The sequence below is a fragment of the Dipodomys merriami genome, unplaced genomic scaffold (assembly GCF_024711535.1).
Source record: "Dipodomys merriami isolate MVZ:Mamm:240054 unplaced genomic scaffold, mDipMer1.0.p SCAF_6, whole genome shotgun sequence".
Taxonomy (NCBI): domain Eukaryota; kingdom Metazoa; phylum Chordata; class Mammalia; order Rodentia; family Heteromyidae; genus Dipodomys; species Dipodomys merriami.
The window spans coordinates 69,273,625-69,291,845 of NW_027206179.1; the positions used below are offsets into that span (position 1 = coordinate 69,273,625).

The 18,221-nt window shown below is 41.2% G+C and overlaps 1 protein-coding gene across 1 annotated transcript in view; it reads right to left on the reverse strand.

The window, feature by feature from the left end:
* Positions 1–18,221, reverse strand: part of Sgcg (sarcoglycan gamma) — a 42,429-nt gene that overhangs the window by 9,716 nt on the left and 14,492 nt on the right. Inside the window, exons 3-5 of the mRNA XM_070003114.1 lie at positions 12,404–12,505; positions 9,163–9,250; positions 6,326–6,445 (exon numbers count right to left, since the gene is read on the reverse strand). Coding sequence (XP_069859215.1) covers positions 6,326–6,445; positions 9,163–9,250; positions 12,404–12,505 — 310 coding nt within the window. The remainder of the gene's footprint in view (positions 1–6,325; positions 6,446–9,162; positions 9,251–12,403; positions 12,506–18,221) is intronic.

The following is an 18,221-nucleotide window of genomic DNA, read 5'->3' on the forward strand; positions in this document are numbered from 1 at the left end:
TTTTTTGGTGTGTGTGTGTGTATGTATGTGTGAGAGACAGAGAGATGTGTTTTGTGCTACTTGTTTCTAAGGTTTATCAGGAAAAAATATTAAAAATCTATACATCTAAAAACCTTCAAATTTCCAGCAATCAGTATGTTCCCAGCTGTTCATTAGCCTGAGAACTTGATTGCAGTAAAGCTCTCTATCAATTGGTAGTTAAGTGGAAGTAAGAGGTCCATAGGCTTTTCTGCTTGGTTGGCTTTGAACAGTGATCCTCAGATCTCAGCCTCCTGAATAGTTAGAATGATAGACATGACCCACTGGTATCTGGCATGACTTATTTTTTAATATGAACCCAGAACTTCCATTGTAGATCTAGGCATTGAAAAAATAAATAGGCTGGGTGAAAGTTTCCTAAACACTTGGTTGAGAGACCACCTCCTTGGTAGAAAGTCTTGTCCCAAGCCCTCACTGATTTAACCACTTACAATCTTTCCATAATCTCCACAAAATTAATTGTTAGCTTTGTTATTACAACTACTGCTTCCTGAGTTCTAAGTAAGAAGACATGAAAAAACCCTGTACTGAAAGGCTTCAAGATACCATCGCTTGTATCATGCAAATAAGAATTTAAATCAGCACAAAATGGAACAACCATGATTGACATAAACACTATCATAAACTGCAGCTCCCAGGAACATATAAGTTAATGGTTCCTGAAATTGATATTATAATCTATGCAAATTATATTCAAATACGAAACATCCTCATGCTTGTGATGAGTTACATCTTTTTAAAATACCACTTATCCAAGCCTAAATGATGATAGAGACCATTATGTAAAGTGAGGCTACACTAAACACCAGGCTTTTTATGATAAATTGGGCCAATCCTATTTGATGATACAATGTTTTGTTTGTTTAAAGTATGGACAATATTTTCTTTGGTCCAGGACAGGAAGTAATTTAACACAGTGTTCTTCATTATATTCATATCCCTTTTATTATTTTCTTTTCTCCTTGCTTCTTCTGATTTGCAAAATGTAAAAGAAAAAGTAACGGGTGCCAGTGGCTCACATCTGTAATCCTAGCTCAGAGGGCTGAGATCTGAGGATGTGGTTCAAAGACAAGAAAGAAAAGTCTGTGAGATTCTTATCTCTAATTATCCATCAAGTACTGGAAGTGGAGCTGTGGTTCCAGTGGTAGAACACTAGCCTTGAGCAAAATAGATAAAGGACATGGTCCAGGTCATGAGTTGAAGCCCCAGCACAAAATGAAGAAAGAAAGAAAGAAAAAAGAAAGAGAAAAATAAGGTGTTAGGTGCTTGCTGGTGGCTCAGGCTAGTAATCCTAGCTACTTGGAGGCTGTGATCTGGAGGATCTAGGTTGAAACTAGTCTGGGAAGAAAGTTAGAAATCAGCAGTGAATCAGCAAAAAGCAAGGCTGGAAGCATGGCTCAAGTAGTAGAGAACCAAGCTCATATGGTTTCATGCAGTAAGTAGATTGATTGTGGCATATATAGCATCATCTGAGTGGCCAAGGATGATCTCTGTAAATACAGATGGTCCCTAGCTTGGCATGACTCCACTTACAAGTCTTCAACTTCATGATGACATAAAAGCAATATATATTCAGGACTTCATTGTTGTTTTTCCTGGGCTAGTGATCCATGCACGGTATTTTCCTGTGGTGTTGGGGATTTCTGTACATCCCAGGCAGCTGGAATCACAGGGTTGCCCTGTGTAACATGGGTTTTGTGTCAGATGAATGAGTCCTAGAGGCCAATGGCAGTGTCCTCAGCACAGGTTGCAGGCTAAGAGAAGCTAGGTATTTGGTAGGGTTGGTGGATTAAGCATACTCTTAATTTGCACAATTTCTATGATGACTTTGCCAAGATGTCGTTCTACTATGAGGCAAGTGGCATCTGTAGTTAAAAAGTAGCAATCTTAAGCTGGCACTGGTGGTTCATGCCTGTAATGCTAGCTACACAGGAGGCTGAGATCTGAGGATCATGCAGCCAGCCTGGGCAAGAAAGTCTGTGAGACTCTTATCTCCAATAAACTATTCAGAAAAAGCCAGAAGTGGTGCTGTGGTTTAAGTGGTAGACCACTAGCCTTGAGCACAAAGAGGGTCAGGGACCCAGGCCTTGAGTTCAAGACCCATAACTGGTGCAAAAAAAAAGTATTCTTTCCATAACTGAGTAATAGAAAAACAAAAGAAGGTAGGTGAAAAACATTAGTTTATCTGGGTTTATGTAAGTAATATGACACAATGCCTGCAAATAAAATATATGCAATGTATTATACTTACATAGGTTAATCTACCTGACTATCCTTCTATCTCTCCACCCATTCATGCATGTTATCCATTCATCCATCCACCCACCCACCCATCCATCCATCCATCTGTGGTGCTAGTCTTAGAGCCTCTTAAGTGTGTTTAGGCAAGCCTCTACTAATGAGCTCCATTCCCAGCCTCACATAGGCAATTCTGATTTATTATGGCTATAGAAATTAATAACAGTGCCAGTGACACTTTTTACAAGGAAATGTAACTTTTGATATTTTATGGGCTCTCTAATTACCTTCTAAGATGACCATAGTTAGTGATTGTATATGTTGCTATGATGTAACGTAATAAAGTAATTATAGGGAGATATAAAATCTGTAACTGGACATATATTATCTTTGAATAAAAGTAGCACTTCTCTAAGCCAAGCCCAAAGAAACATAGGTTCCATGGTTTCTCTTATTTGCAATAACTAGTATATGTCTTAGACAAGCAGAGAAGGTCAAAAGCTATGTACATATGACCCTATAAGATGATGTTGAGTGAAAAGAACCCCAAAACAGGGACACAAGTGGTTTTGTCTTTCTTGCTATTGTCTTTTTTTTTTGGGGGGGGGTCCGGTCGTGGGGCCTGAACTCTGGGCCTGGGCGCTGTCCCTCAGCTCTTCAGCTCAAGGCTAGCACTCCACCACTTGAGCCACAGTGCCACTTCTGGCTTTTTTTCTTTTTGCTTTGTGGTGCTGAGGAATCGAACCCAGGACCTCATGCATGCAAGGCAAGCGCTCTACCACTGAACCACCTTCCCAGCCCCTCTTGCTATTATCTTTAACGTACTTATAATGTTCATTCTTTGGAATGTTCCTCCCCCCATGGTATAACTCCTGTTTTTTCACTGTATTTGATTCTGGTGCCCTGCATCTTGTATATACACTTTTCTAATTTGGGGAGGGGAAGGGAAAAAACAAAATGCTTAAATAGGGATACAGGTTGACCCATTGTAACAATGAGATGTACAAGACACTATGTTGAAAATGAACTTAACAACTTGTGGGGGAAGGGAGGAGTTGGGGAGGTGGGGAGGGCAGGGATGGTAAGGGAAAAACAAAGGAGGAGGTAACAATGCTTGATAGGAAATGTACTCATCACCTAACTCATGTAACTGTAAACCCTCTGTACACTATTTTTACAATAAAACATATTTTTTAAAAAGACTATATGAAATTAAAAAAGTAGCACTTCTCAACCATGGAAACTATAAATTTCCATATTATCTGATCTTAATTATTCATGATCATTCCAATCTCAAAGTCAATACTCTTCAGAAACCATTTGCATACAATAAAAACGGATTTTCCTGCAATGGTTTCATAAAGTAATTCTTAAGTAATTGCTGAATGTAAATATATTTTCTTTTTGTTTACATTGCTATTTAGATATTCCCAATGAAGAAGATATAAAAGTATAATTGGCATAGCACTTGCTCCTTGAGGAAAATAATTATTTCAGGTCCTGTAATCTAGATAGTGGGGAAAGGGTCCACTATGTAATTTCCTTATATAAATCAAGAATTAAAATATCTCTATATAAAATACACACTCTTGACAAAGGAGAGTAAACCGAAAGAAAACATTTTTTTTTGTGCCAGTACTGGGGTTTGAGCTCCTGAGTGCTATGTTCCTTAACCTTTTTGCTCAAGGTTAGTGCTCCATCATTTGATCTATAGCTCCACTTCTGGCTTTTTTTTTGTGGTTCCTTGGAAATGGAAGTCTTATAAACTTTCATGCCTGGGCTAGCTTCAATTTGGGATCCTCAGGTCTCAGCTTCTTTGTAGTTAGGCTTATAGGTATGAGCCATTGGCCTTTTTTATTGTTTGTTTTTGTTTCTGGTGTGTGTGTGTGTGTGTGTGTGTGTGTGTGTGTGTGTGTGTATGTGTGTGTGTGTGTGTGTGTGTGTGTGTGTGTGTATGCATGCGCGCCAGTGTGTGTGTGTGTGTGTGTGTGTGTGTGTGTGTGTATGCATGCGCGCCAGTTCTGGGGCTTGAACTCAGGGCCTGAGCTTTTTTTACTCAAGGTTAGCTCTCTTCCACTTGAGTCACAGCTCCACTTCTGGCTTTTTTGGTGGTTAATTGGAAGTAAGAGTCTTACAGACATTTTTCCCAGGTTGGCTCTAAACTTTAGTACTCAGCTCTCAGCCTCCAGAGTAGCTAGGATTAGACATGTGAGCCAGCAGCGCCTGGCTGGTGCCCACTTCTGTATATTTTTTCATGCTTTTGTATTCTTAAAAAAAGCACAACATTATCTTTAAGTAGTGCACAACATGTGGATTAAATTTCACACATTAATTTATGAGTACAATGCATCTTGATCTGCAAGGAAATGTATTTTTTGTACCTAATCTGATTATTACCTGATCTTAATCATGTCATTACTATTCTAGTCTCAAAGTAAATACTCCTCAGAAACTGACCACCCTAGCTCATCAATAGGGCATGCTGGGATCATGAGACCTCCTGGGAGCTATGGTCCCTGTCACTGCCTGGAAGTATGAGAGGATGGGACCGGAGGGTGCTGGTGTAAGAAAAGACCCAAATTCCAAATCCCGGTGCAAAGTCTAAAAGTCATCAAGCCATTACACAGCAAACACTTCCACTCTACAAACCACAGGATTTCTGCTGACAAAGACATGTGGGCTACTTGGTCTTTATTAAGCAATAATCAGTGTCCCTTAATTAGATTTCCTAGGGTCTCTCTTTTAGTAAGAAAACCAGAAACACAAGCTGGGCACTAGTGGCTAATGCCTGTAATTCAGGGGGATGAGATCTGAGAATCACAGTTCAGAGCCAGCCCTGCAGAAAAGTCTATGAGACTCTTTTCCAATTAACCATTAAAAAGCCTGAAGTGGAGCTGTGGCTCAAGTGGTAGAACACTAGCTTTGAACACAAACTCTCAGGGACAGTGCTCAAGCTCTGACTTCAAACCAGGACTGGCACGCACACACACACACACACACACACACACACACACACACACACACACACACACACACACACACACACACACACACACACACACACACACACACACACACACACACACACAACCAATCAACAAATCAGGAACACTACTGCCTTAAAACATGCTGCAATGCTAGGTTATTTTCATTTATTTTGCAGTTTTTTCAAAGGAATTATATATGTTACATAACATTGTATATTAATGTTGAGTAAGTTTCTTGGGCCCACTGGTATCGTGTTTTCACTGGTAATGTTGTGAGAGAATAGTATTGCTTTTGGTTTTCAGGGCAGCACAAATGTCAGAAACAATTTAATAGATGACTGTTCTAGTCTGCAGAAGTTCAGCAAGTGAATTTAGAATATGTTCTGAAAAGTCTTCATGAAACAATTATTCTTTTTTTTCCTAAAAGTGAATCCTATGAGAACTTTATCTTTCATTCAATAAATGTTTTTTTGTTGTTGCCAGGGCTGGTGGCTCATGCCTACAATCTTAGCTAATCAGGAGGTTAAGATATGAGAATCACAGTTCAAAGCCAGCCTGGACAGACAAATCCATGAGACTTTTGTCTACAATTAAATAGCAAAAAGACAGAAATGGAGATGTAGCTCAAGTGGTATCACATCAGCCTTAAAAAAAAATCTGAGAACATAAAGCTCCAAGTTCAAGCCTCAGTACTGGCACACAGACAAGATAGCTGTTGTTAATTTGTTATAGAATCATAAGGAATTCAAATACTTGATATTATCATGAGAATAAAAGAAACTTGAAAAACAGGCACTAGATTTGTAGAGCTGGTATAGGAATGCATGACATGCTTTGAGCTACACCAGTGGGAAAGAAATATAAGGTACCAATATGGTAGAAGAAAGGTTTGGACAAAGATTTGTGATTCATGAGGATTACATTCTTCTATCAGAGTATAAAAAGAATGTTCAAGTAAATGCCAGGAAAGAAAGTTAAGAAATTCATACAACACTTTCCAGTCTGTGTGAAAGTGTTCAGAGTGAATCGGCTCATATGTAATGACAGTTTCTCTGACTTACCGGTGACTCGAAGTCTATCTGTGCCAATTGCAACCTCCTTTTCATCAGCAGTAAATAGTGGCTTGCCATCTGCAGAGAGGATTTCAAACTGCTGACTCTGGATGTCTACCATTTTGGGACCTGAAGGATTAGTTAAAACAAGTCATTCTAACGTGTTCATCTTAAGGCTCTGAAAGCTGTGTCCTTTAGAACAGAGTAAGGAAACACAAGATTTATTACCAGCAATCTTACTGATTTTATGATTCAACTTTGAAAGTTTTGAGCCTACATGTATGACTCAAATTAACTGGCCACAGATATGCACATCTGTGCCAAAAATATGCTTGAATATAGTAATGTTTAATTATACTTAAAACTTCAAGAAAATAATATAATTTGTTTATGCATTTCTTCCCTCCCTCCCTCCCTCCCTCCCTCCTTCCCTCCCTCTTTTCCTTCCTTCCTTCCTTCCTTCCTTCCTTCCTTCCTTCCTTCCTTCCTTCCTTCCTTCCTTCTTCCCTCCCTCCTTTCCTGCTTTCCTTTCTCCCTGTCCTTCTTCCTCTCCCCTTCCTCTTTCCCTCTCTTTCTTCTTCCCCTCTCCTTTATTCTCTCTCTCCCCTCACCCCTTTCTTCCTGCTGGTCCTGGAGCTTGAACTCAGGGCCTAGGCACTGTCCCTGAGCTTACTTTCTTAAGGCTAACACTCTACCACTTGAGCCAAAACTACTTCTGGCTTTTATGGGTGGTTCATTGTAGATAAGACTCAGGGACTTTCCTGACCATGCTGGCTTTGAACTGTGAGCCTCAGATCTCAACCTCCTGAGAAGCTAGGATTATATGCATGGACCACCAGCACTTGGCCTACTTCTTTTGGTATTATCCATCTGAGGATGTGTGGACCACAAAATGAGAGATTTGTGAAAGACCTTCCTACGAATGACTGGCTGGGGTGGTCCATGTTCCCTGGGAAGATGACATCCCACCATGACTCTCCCCTTTGCTACCATTCTCAAAAGATGACTCCTTCTCCTGCTCATGGTGCGGGGGTGGGGGGGGTGAGGGTGGGGGTGGGGGTGGGGGTGGGGAAAAAGACACATGACTGGAAGGCCATTCTTGGGTTTTTGCCCTTCCCCTACCCCTAAGAAATGCACCCCCATTGTGTTCCAACTCATTCATGTATTCTGCATATAACAGAGGGTGCCACTCTGTACCAGACACTATGCCACTATGCCTTGGGGGGGGGTGCAGAACATCATGTTTAGTTTTTCACCCCCTAGCTTTTATGTCCAGCTGTGGATTACTCGAGGCATTCATTCCTCTTAAGGGGCCAGCCTCTCCAGCCCTGCTATTACCACAAGCGAGTCCCTCTAGACAACAGCTTTCACCATCTGCTTAAGAGAGTGAAGAGTTTTCCAGCTGTTTTATGCGAACTGGCTATTTTTGTTGATGGAAGTTAGAATTGGAGATGAGTCACACAACCTTTCCTGCCCTGGTTGGCATTGAACAGTGATCTTCACATCTCAGCCTCATGAATAGCAAGGATTACAGGAGTGAGCCACCAGTTGTTTCTCCCATATATTTATTTGTGATTGGTTGAAACTCAGGATAAGGAAGCCACAGATACAGAGGGAGGAGTGCATATACTTTCTCAAGAGTCCTTTCTCTCTCTGCAAGCTTCTATGAGACTTAACTCCTGTAAGGTTTTCATCCTTTGGCTCTTAGCTAATTGGCTGGAAATCACAGTTGACCCAAGGGCAGTTGGTTGAACCAAGATGGGCTAAGTAGAGGCTTTGTGGAGAACATAGAATCTGCATCATTGACAAGTAGAGGTTAGGAATTACAGATAAGCTGAAGAGAGCCAGGGGAACCCCATAGGCTGTATAGACACAGAAAGGAATGCAGTTATAATACCCAGGAGGAAATGATGAGTCAAACAACACTGGAAATGAGAAGGATGGGGTGTATGAGAAAAAGGAGAGGGAGGGGCAAGAGCAGGAGAGAAGAGATGAGAGGAAAGGGGAGCCAGGGAGGAGAGAGGGAGAAAAGAGTGAATATGCGTCTGACTCTCAGCTTCGTCTCTCTCTCCTCTTGAGGCCAGCAACTTCAGTTCTTTCACTTTGGTCACTATAAGGGGTGTGTGCATGTGTGCATGTGCACCTGTGTGTTCTGTTTCTTGCACTAACTAAATGATCCTCTTTTGTGGGAACACTAGAACCTGGGGCCTGTGACTGACTGCAGGAGATTTGACTAGTGTGGGTCGAGTGTCAATGATATCATGGAAATCCCTGGTTGTAAGGTTGTTCATCCTATGTTGAAGTGAAGACACAGGATTTTGAGTGTCTAGTTGTTTGCAGTAATCCTGTCAAAGGACACCAGAAATGCCCCTTGTACTTATCTTAGTTATTCTCGGTATCCTGTATCCTGACTTCTTAAGTATCTCTCAGAATGTGCCCTTTCCTGTATTTTCCCATAATCCCCTTCAGATGGTCCCAGGCCAATCTGAACCTATAAAAGTAGATGGTGAGGAAGACATCCTCCATTTAACTATCTTTGTAGTTAGGCTCATTTCTCACCCTGTGGGAGAAATAAAGGATTCATCATTGCCTGAGCACCTCTTCATCTGCGGGATCCCAGAGTCTGCTGAGCAGAATCTGCACTCTGTGTCTTGGGGAACCAATTTTTGATGGCAACATTTCTTGTACCCCCCTCCATGTGGCTACCAATTCTCTGTGGGCAATATAACATGATGATTGAACAATTCACACACATATAAAGAGGCATTCAATTTCTCAAGAGAAAAAAGTTATGTATGCAGTAATATTCATGAATTTGGTGCCTGCTGTAAGTAAATTGGACTTACCCACTTTTAACCTGCCTGTGACCTCCCCTTCTGAGTTGCGTGCATTGACTGTGACGTTCTGAGTTGACTGTAGAAGCAAAGATGAGTCCTATGAAAATATTCACACAATTAGTAAATGAAGGTAGCCAAATTCTAATGATTTTTCTTTTTCCAAGGAATTCAAATGCTCTTGTTGTTATAATCAAAGTAATGAAAAATGTTATTTTATAATTATTAAATAAATAATTAAAATAAAGGTGATGTACAGAGGGGTTACAGTTACATAAGTCAGATAAAGATTACATTTCTTTTTGGACAATGCTACCCCTTTCCTTGTTCTCACCTAATCAAGAAATTATGATTGAGACATTGTATTAAGACATATTTTAAGAAATACCACGTTATTTATTTTCTCAATGCAAAAGCTTCCCTCCATTTCAAAAAAGCAAGACACAGACAAATTCCACATAATCTCACTCCCTATCTTGTTAAAATCATGGTGAAGAGGATCCAATGCTGATAGCTCATGCCTGTAATCCTAGCTACTCAAGAAGTGGTAATCTGAGGACTGAGGGTCAAGGACAGCCCTGATAGGAAAGTCTGTGGCACTCTTATTTCTAAAGAACCAAAATGCCACAAGTGTTGTGGCTCAAGTAATAGAGTGCTAATCTTGGGCAAAAAAGCTCAGGGACAGAATCCATGCCCCAAGTTCCAGCTCCAGTAGTAGCACCAAGAAAGGAAGATAGAAAGAAAGAAAGAAAGAAAGAAAGAAAAAGAAAGAAAGAAAGAAAGAAAGAAAGAAAGAAAGAAAGAAAGAAGAAAGAGAAAGGAAGGAAGGAAGGAAGGAAAGAAAGAAAAGAGAAAAAAGAAAAGAAAGAAAAAGAATAGTAAAAGTGAAAGGTTGATAAAACTTAACTAAATGTTATGAATTCCAGAATGTTACATATGATCTAGTCACCCCAATTTCAAACATTGGGGCATTCTACCAGTCAGACCAGCCAACAGAGTTGGGGGGAGGGGCGGCAAGGGAGGGGAGAAATAGGGATAAATTCTAGTATTTGAATTCTGAGTTCATGCCCGAATTTCTTTTCAAGAAAAGTGTGTGCTTATTTTCCACACCATCCCAATGAATTTAAGAGCATGGCCAACAGAGCTCACAGAACCAGACTCCTACATCTCACTCTACATATATTCCAAGACATATGTGGGTGCCTACTACCAACAAGACAACCATAGAAGAGATGTGATAGAGAAGCCCTCATCTCCTTGTATTGTGGTCCTCTCCAGGCTCTCCCCTTTGTAGTCAGTGTTAATTTGTAAGACTTACTGCACCATCTTGCTAGTGTAACTGAACTTGGTGGATATTCCAGTTTTAGTTTGGGAGTTGTTTATTTTGTTAACAAGACATTGTATTTGCTTTTTATCCCACTTTTGTGTGTGTGTGTGTGCCAGTCCTGGGGCTTGAATATAGGGTTTAGGTGGTGTCCTTGAGCTTTTGTGCTCAGTGCTAGCACTCTACCATTTGAGCCACAGCTCCACTTCTGGCTTTTTTGGTGGTTAATTAGAGGTAGAGTCTCATGGACTTTCCTGCTAGGGCTGGCTTTGAACCATGATCCTCAGATCTCAGCTTCTTGAGTAGCTAGGATCACAAGCATGAGCCACCAGCACCCAGCTTCCCACATTTTTAAAATTAGCATCTATTATAGTACAGGAAGGTTTCGTTCTGACATGTCCCTTGATCATAATTACCCCTTCCATCACTCCCCTTAATCCTTCTCATCTCCTTCTCAACCAAGCTCAACATGCTTTCACTGTTCCATTTCTGCACGTGTACATAAAATTATCTTGACTAGCCTTGCATGGTGGCTCACATAATCCTAGCTACTCAGGAGGTTGAAATTTGAGGACCAAGTTTCAAAGCCAGCCCATCTGTGAGACCATTACCTCCAATGAATCACCCCCAAAGGCCAGAAGTGGAGCTGTGGCTCAAGTGGTAGAGTACTAGACTTGAACAAAAGACCTCAGGGATAGGGCCCAGGCCATGAATTCAAGCCCTAGGCACCAGCGTGTGTGTGTGTGTGTGTGTGTGTGTGTGCGTGTATTTTGACTATATTTATCTTCCTTCAGCCTCTCCATTCACCCTCTTCCTTTCTACTAGTACCAACATTCTGAAGAGGACCTGTTTTACCTTTGTCATTGTGTGTGTGTGTTTATTGTTCAAAGGGGTTATACCATGGTAATTCCCACATGCATGTGGAAGTTCATTGCATCTGGTATTAGCACTTCTACCCAAATTAGATAAAATGTACTCAGACATTTGTGGTTCAAGTGGTAGAGCACCAGCCTTGAGCAAGAATGCTCAAGGACAGTATTCTCCCCTTCTCCGTCTCTGCCTTCCCTCCTACTGAATAGCTTTCAGGGAGGGAGTTTTGATTTGGGCTGTCTTCATTCACAGGTGCACTGTGCTTCAGGACCTCATGTTTCTTGGGAGTATGTCTTTTGTTGTCTTTCTGACTCTCCTAGGGCAACTACATAGCTCCTGTCATCAAGAGATATCAAACCAGCTGGATTTGATGGTCTCTGTAATTTAGGCCATCATTTGGAAACAGAAATCTTTACTAACATACCAAAAGAAAATGAAGAGTGTATTCTTTAAATAACCAGTAAGTTAGAATTTCAGAGTTTTAAACTTTTTTTTTGGGGGGGGGGGAGTAAATACCACTTATCAATAATCTAGCAAAATGTTTATGTAGATTATGAAGTTCACAGTATTATATAAGGAAATATAGTATGTGTGACAAAAGATTGCTTTTGCTTTTATTTTATCCTTGGCTAAACCTTTTAATGTTTCACGAAGAAAAATGAACAACTTGACTTACTTTTATTATCTGTCTGTCTCTCTCTCTGTCTCTCTCTATATATATATCTATATTTTGTTAGCATTGGGGCTTGAACTCTGGGCCTTAAGATCTCATTTAATGCTGGTGCTCTACCACTTGAGCCACACCTCTACTTCTGGTGTTGTGCTGGTTAATTGGAGATGAGTCTCCTGACTTTGTATTCAGATTTCAGGCTCCTGAGAAGCTAGGATTATAGGTGTGAGCCACTGTGATCCAGCTCAAATAACAAAACTTTATTTAAGGAATATTTGGACATGTATGTTCTCTAAAAATATCCTCTGAATAATACTAATCATCAATGCTTAAACATGGTTTGTTTTTCATAAAGCACACATTATTTAAATCTCTCATTGTTTTCTTACCACTCTGGAGTGTATTTCTTTGGCATACAATGGGAATAAAAATTCAGATTCTCCTTCTAAGCGAAGTCCATCACTTCTTACATGTAAGTGACCCATTCCTGTCTGGGAAAAACATAAAACAATGTGAAATTCATTGTTTTCTTTTTTATTCCTCTTAGTATTAACTTAATTCACACATACCTGTCTACAGATTTACCTCCATGTTTTTTTTATTTTTCCTAAATGTTTTATTTGAAACTTCGGTATTTTTTATTCAATATTCAATTCAAAAAATCTTGTAATTACAAATAGTATTTAGGAATACAACATTGAATCACTTTGCAATAAACATTCAAGGCCCCAGGACCACATCAATGAAAACAGAACCTTGCTATTAGTATGTTTAAAAACTTCCTTGTGAGGTATAGAGATTTGGACCAAGGGCCTCAAGCTTGCTGCCTTGGTGCTCTGCCACTTGAGTCACACCCTTGGTCCCTTTCTGCTGGTATTTTGGAGCTGGAATTTTCGGTTCTGGCTGGCCTTGAATTGTAATCCTTCAGGTCCTAACCTCCTGAGTAGCTAGCGGGATTACAGTCATGAGCCTCATGTTACCGGCCCTAATTCTGACATTTTAATATAAAGATATACTAAAGTAGATTCCTGTCAGATACACTATTCTGTAAGTTTTAACACAAGTATACTTTTTGCAACCACAAATGCAATTAGGATATAGAATAGTTTTGCCACCTCCCTAAAAAAGATCATAATTATCTCTTTAAAATTTTCAGTGTACCTTCTAAATTCACTGTGACCATGATGTAGTATATTTGTACCAGAGACTTGTAAATGAGAAGCATCTAAGGAGGATGGAAAGCTGTGTTCAAGGCACTGATCTCCCGGCCTGGATAGCCAGAAGGGCGACTAGACAGCAGATAAAACTCAGGAGGCTACCAGTGGTGACCTGTGTCAAATATTGCAGGCATTTTCAGCTTTATTCCTTTCTCATTCTCAGCAACACTTAATGTTGGGTTTCATCCTTCTTCAAAAAGTATGCTTCTCTGCCCTCCTCTTCCTCAGCCACACTCACTGAACTCCACAAATAGACAAGCTGGGAACTGGTAACTGACACCTGTAATCCTAGCAACTCAAGAGGCTGAGATCTGAGGACTGAGATTCAAAGCCAGCCTGGGTGGACAAATCTGGGAGACTTTTTTCTTTCTTTTTTTTGGGGGGGGGTCCAGTTGTGGGGCCTGAACTCTGGGCCTTGGCACTGTCCCTCAGCTCTTCAGATCAAGGCTAACGCTCTACCACTTGAGCCACAGCACCACTTCCGGCTTTTTTCTTTTTGCTTATGTGGTGCTGAGGAATCGAACCCAGGGCCTCAGGCATGCAAGGTAAGCGCTCTACCACTGAGCCACCTTCCCAGCCCCAAATCTGGGAGACTTTTATCTCAAATTAACCAGCAAAAAGCTGGAAATAGAGGTATGGTGCAAGTGGTAGAGTGTCAATCTTGAGCAAAAAAGCAAAATAAGAGCAAGAGGCCTTGATTTCAAGCCCCAGTGTTTAATCTTTTATGTTTTGATTGCGCACACATGCGTGCGTGCGCACACGCACACGCACGCACACACACACACACACACACACACACACACACACATCCCTGCAGATAGGAGGGCCAATTGCAGTCTTAAGCAGTTCTTGTTTTTCTATTTGTGTGTGAACACACACATGTGTGTAGAATCTGAGCATAACAGATTAAATATGATCCTAATTAAAGCCAAGATTCTGACTCATGCTGATTCCTCAGCTAACATTCTTTCCGTTCACTAAAATAACTCTTAAAAGAAAAAAAAAAGGAATGAAACTTAAAAAGATGAGGTTGGTGTATAACTATAAAATATTATCTTCATTCTGATTGGTGAGACAAAAAGCCCAATGCCTTCAATTTAAGACATAAAAAGCATTGTATCTCTGGAGATGGAGAGGAGAGAGTATATATTTACCTGTGTCAGGCAGACTGTGATTTAATTTAAAAAAAATTATTGTAAAGGTGATGTCAGGAGTGGTTACAGGTACAGAAGACAGGCATTAGGTCCATTTCTTTTTGGACAGTGTCCTACTGTGTTCTAAAGGCTCTCAGCTCTTGTGGCTAGAACAGAATGGGAGGAGTTTAGATGAAGCTGGTGGTTATCCTCCCCCTCCTGGGGGTGGGGGTGGGTGGGTGGGTGGAGGGACACTTGTGGCTGACCTGACTCACAGCATTGCCCTGTCAGAGAGGTTTAATCACTCCCAGAGAAAAGTTCCAATAAAAGGAGAAGTTGAAAGCACAATTGTGAGGAGAAAAATTAAAATCATAGGACCTATTTTACTAGTACACATGAACATGAAGTAGCTCCTCTCCTCTCCCTCTCTTCTCTTCCTCTCTGATTTCTTTCTCTCTCTGTCTCACACACACACAAACACACACACAGACACACACACTCACAGACACCTCACCTCATCTCTTCCCTCCTCTCCCCTTCTCCTCTCCTTCTGATTACCATTCCATCTCCCACCTTCTCCCTCCCCTCCCTTTTTCCTCCCCCTCTCCTTCCCTACTTTCTCTTTCCCTCCCTCCTCCCCCTCTCTCTCCTTCCTTCTTCTTTTCTTCTTCTTCTTCTTCTTCTTCTTCTTCTTCTTCTTCTTCTTCTTCTTCTTCTTCTTCTTCTTCTTCTTCTTCTTCTTCTTCTTCTTCTTCTTCTTCTCCTTCTTCATCTTCTTCTTTCTCCTCCTCCTCCTCCTCCTCCTCCTCCTCCTCCTCCTCCTCCTCCTCCTCCTCCTCCTCCTTCCTTCCTTCCTTCCTTCCTTCCTTTCTTCCTTCCTTCCTTCCTTTCTTTCTTCCTTCCTTCCTTTCTTCCTTTCTTTCTTTCTTTCTTTCTTTCTTTCTTTCTTTCTTTCTTTCTTTCTTTCTTTCTTTCTTTCTTTTTCTTTCTTTCTTTTTTCTTTCCTTCTTTCCTTTCTTTCTTTCTTCCTCCCCCCCTCTCTCCCTTTCTTTCTTCCCCTCCCCCCCAGGGCTTGAACTCAGGGCTTTGGTTCTCACTTGCTTTTCAATCCAGGCTGATACTCTACCACTTGAGCCACACCTCCTGGCCTTTTGGTAATTAATTGAAGATAAGAATCTCATGGAAACCAACGGTGGCTCAGGCCTGTAATCCTAGTTACTCAGGAGGTTGAGATCTGAGGATCCCAATTCAAAGCCAGCCCAGGCAAGAAAGTCCATAAGACTCTAATCTCCAATAAATGACTCACACAAAAAAGCCAGAAGTGGCACTGTGGCTCAAGTGATTGAGTGCTAGCCCTGAGCCCAAGAAGCTCAAAAACAGTGCCCACGCCAAGAGTTCAAGCCCCAGGACCAGGGGGAAAAATCTCATGGGCTTTCTCACCCTGGTTGGCTTTGAACCATGCTCCTCAGACCTCAGCCTCTCAAAAAGATAGTACTACAGGCATGAGTCACCTACCCCCCAGCCACACTCAGTTTTTTAAAAAAATATTATTATTACTTTGTCTTCTTTAAAAGACAGTGGAATAAGCCACTTCATGATTCTATTGTCTGTGACCTCATTTTCTATCCCATTCTGAGTCACATATAAATCAAAGATTTCAATTTGAGTTTTAGACAGGTGAGCACTGATAGAATGTAATACCTTTTAGAAAGACATAAATAATTTGGAAAAAGTGCCAAGATACTGGTTAACGATGCCATGGTGTCATATTTTTTTCTTATGATCATAGCTTCTATGTGTTTGAGAAGTAAATGGCAAGGAGAGGTGGAAGTATAAGGTGCACGTGTCAGATGTGAACGCTGACAGAATCTGGGCTTTGGCACTGGCATTGGTTGAAGAGAATGGGAGGGCAGGGGGAGGGGAGGGGCAGAGAAGGGGGGGATGAGCTGGTTCTCACCTCCAGTACATACCCATTCATCAGACCAATGGCAAAACATTGCTAACGGAGTCAAGGAAGAAATCAGAATCTGCTTCTCAGTTTCTGCCAGATTGTATCCAGTGACCTTCCCTCCCTACATTATTGCTTTGCGAGGTAGGTGTGTCGATCATGTGTCTTTTCTAATCAATGCTATTAGTTAGCAGTCTTCAATGGAAGACAACCACTGCCACAGGAGGCAGAGGCTTCCGCTGGTGTTGGCTCTCAAGGATGAAGGGAGGATAACCAGGTGATGAACAAAAGTATCTTGAAATATGCAAATTAACCAGGAGCTGGTGGCTCATCCTGTAATCCCAGCTACTCAGGAGGCTGAGATCTGAGGATCAAGATTCAAACCAGTCCTGGCAGGAAATTCCCTGAGACTCTTATCTCTAATTAACCACTAAAAAGCTAGAAGATGCTCAAGCGATAGAGTACCAGCTTTGTGTGGAAAAAACTATGGCACAGGGCTAAGACCTTGAGGGTTTGTGTGTGTGTGTGTATGTGTGTGTGTGTGTGTGTGTGTGTGTGTGTGTGTGTGTGTGTGTGTGTGTGTGTTTGCTGGTCATGGGGCCTGAACTCTGGGCCTGGGCGCTGCCTCTCAGCTCTTCAGCTCAAGGCTAGCGCTCTACCACTTAAGCCACAGTGCCACTTCTGGCTTTCTCTGCTTACGTGGTGCTGAAATCAAACCCAGGGCTTCATGCATGCAAGGCAAGCACTCTACCACTGGGCCACCTTCCCAGCCCCTAAGACCTTGAATTCAAGTCCTAGCACTGCCCTTTGCCCCACACCGCCCCCCTCCCCACAAAAAGCTACTGTTGAACTCACTAAAAATATGGTAGGCAGCCTATTTCTATTTTTCATATAATTACAGATGTAGGATACTTTTTAAGTAAAAGAGAATTAAAAGTCCTACTTTGTCATACAAAACTGAGATGTATAATACTCAACATTCTAGCATGTATTTTCATAGGAAGGATCGTGCTAAGTTTGATTGTCTCATGTTCAGCACATAGCCAGGACTGACATAGAGGAATATAATTCCAGCACTTTACACGCCACCCTTCCTTTTTATTAACTAATCTTATATAGCGTAATCCTGTCCAACCCACCTGCTAGTAAGTCTGCCATTGCTATGTGTGTGATGCAGTTGCTAACTGTATGAGCTCTTCAAAACTCCTTTTCTCTTCCTTCCCCTCTCTCTGGGTAGGGCCAAGATGTCTCAGCTCAGATGGCCTCAGCTGTCCAAAATATTGCTACTGGCACAGCCGAAGAAATTAGATCATGCACAGGAGTTACGCTGCTGTTTCTTGGCTAGAGTTTAAACTATAGATGACCCTGAATTAGAACATCAGCTGAAACTCACATTTCTCTGTGACCTTAAAGATTCCGTGATGGCTGGGAATGTGGCTCAGTGGTAGAGTGCTTGCTTTGCATGCATGAGCACCACATACACAGAAAAAGCTGGAAGTGGTGCTATGGCTGAAGTGGTAGAGTGCTAGCCCTGAGCAAAAGAATCTCAGGAACAGTACCTAGGCCCTGAGTTCAAGCCCCAGGACTAGTAATAATAATAATAATAATATAATAAATCCTTGAGTCTTACCCAGCTAGCCAGTGGTTGAAATACACACCATCATATCAGACTAAAATACTGTCAGTTTCTTGCTCTTTCCCCAATTATTTCAAACCTACCAGCATCCAACAATCTAAAGGTCAACACTTCAAATATTTCCCTACTAATAGATCATCAAAAATATAGATTTCTAGGTAAACTCATTTAGATATTTTTTACAATTTTTTTTAAAAAAAGATTTCCTTGAGGGTATTTACTCTTTTTATTTTTTTTATTGTTACTATAAAGGTGATGTACAAAGGGGTTACA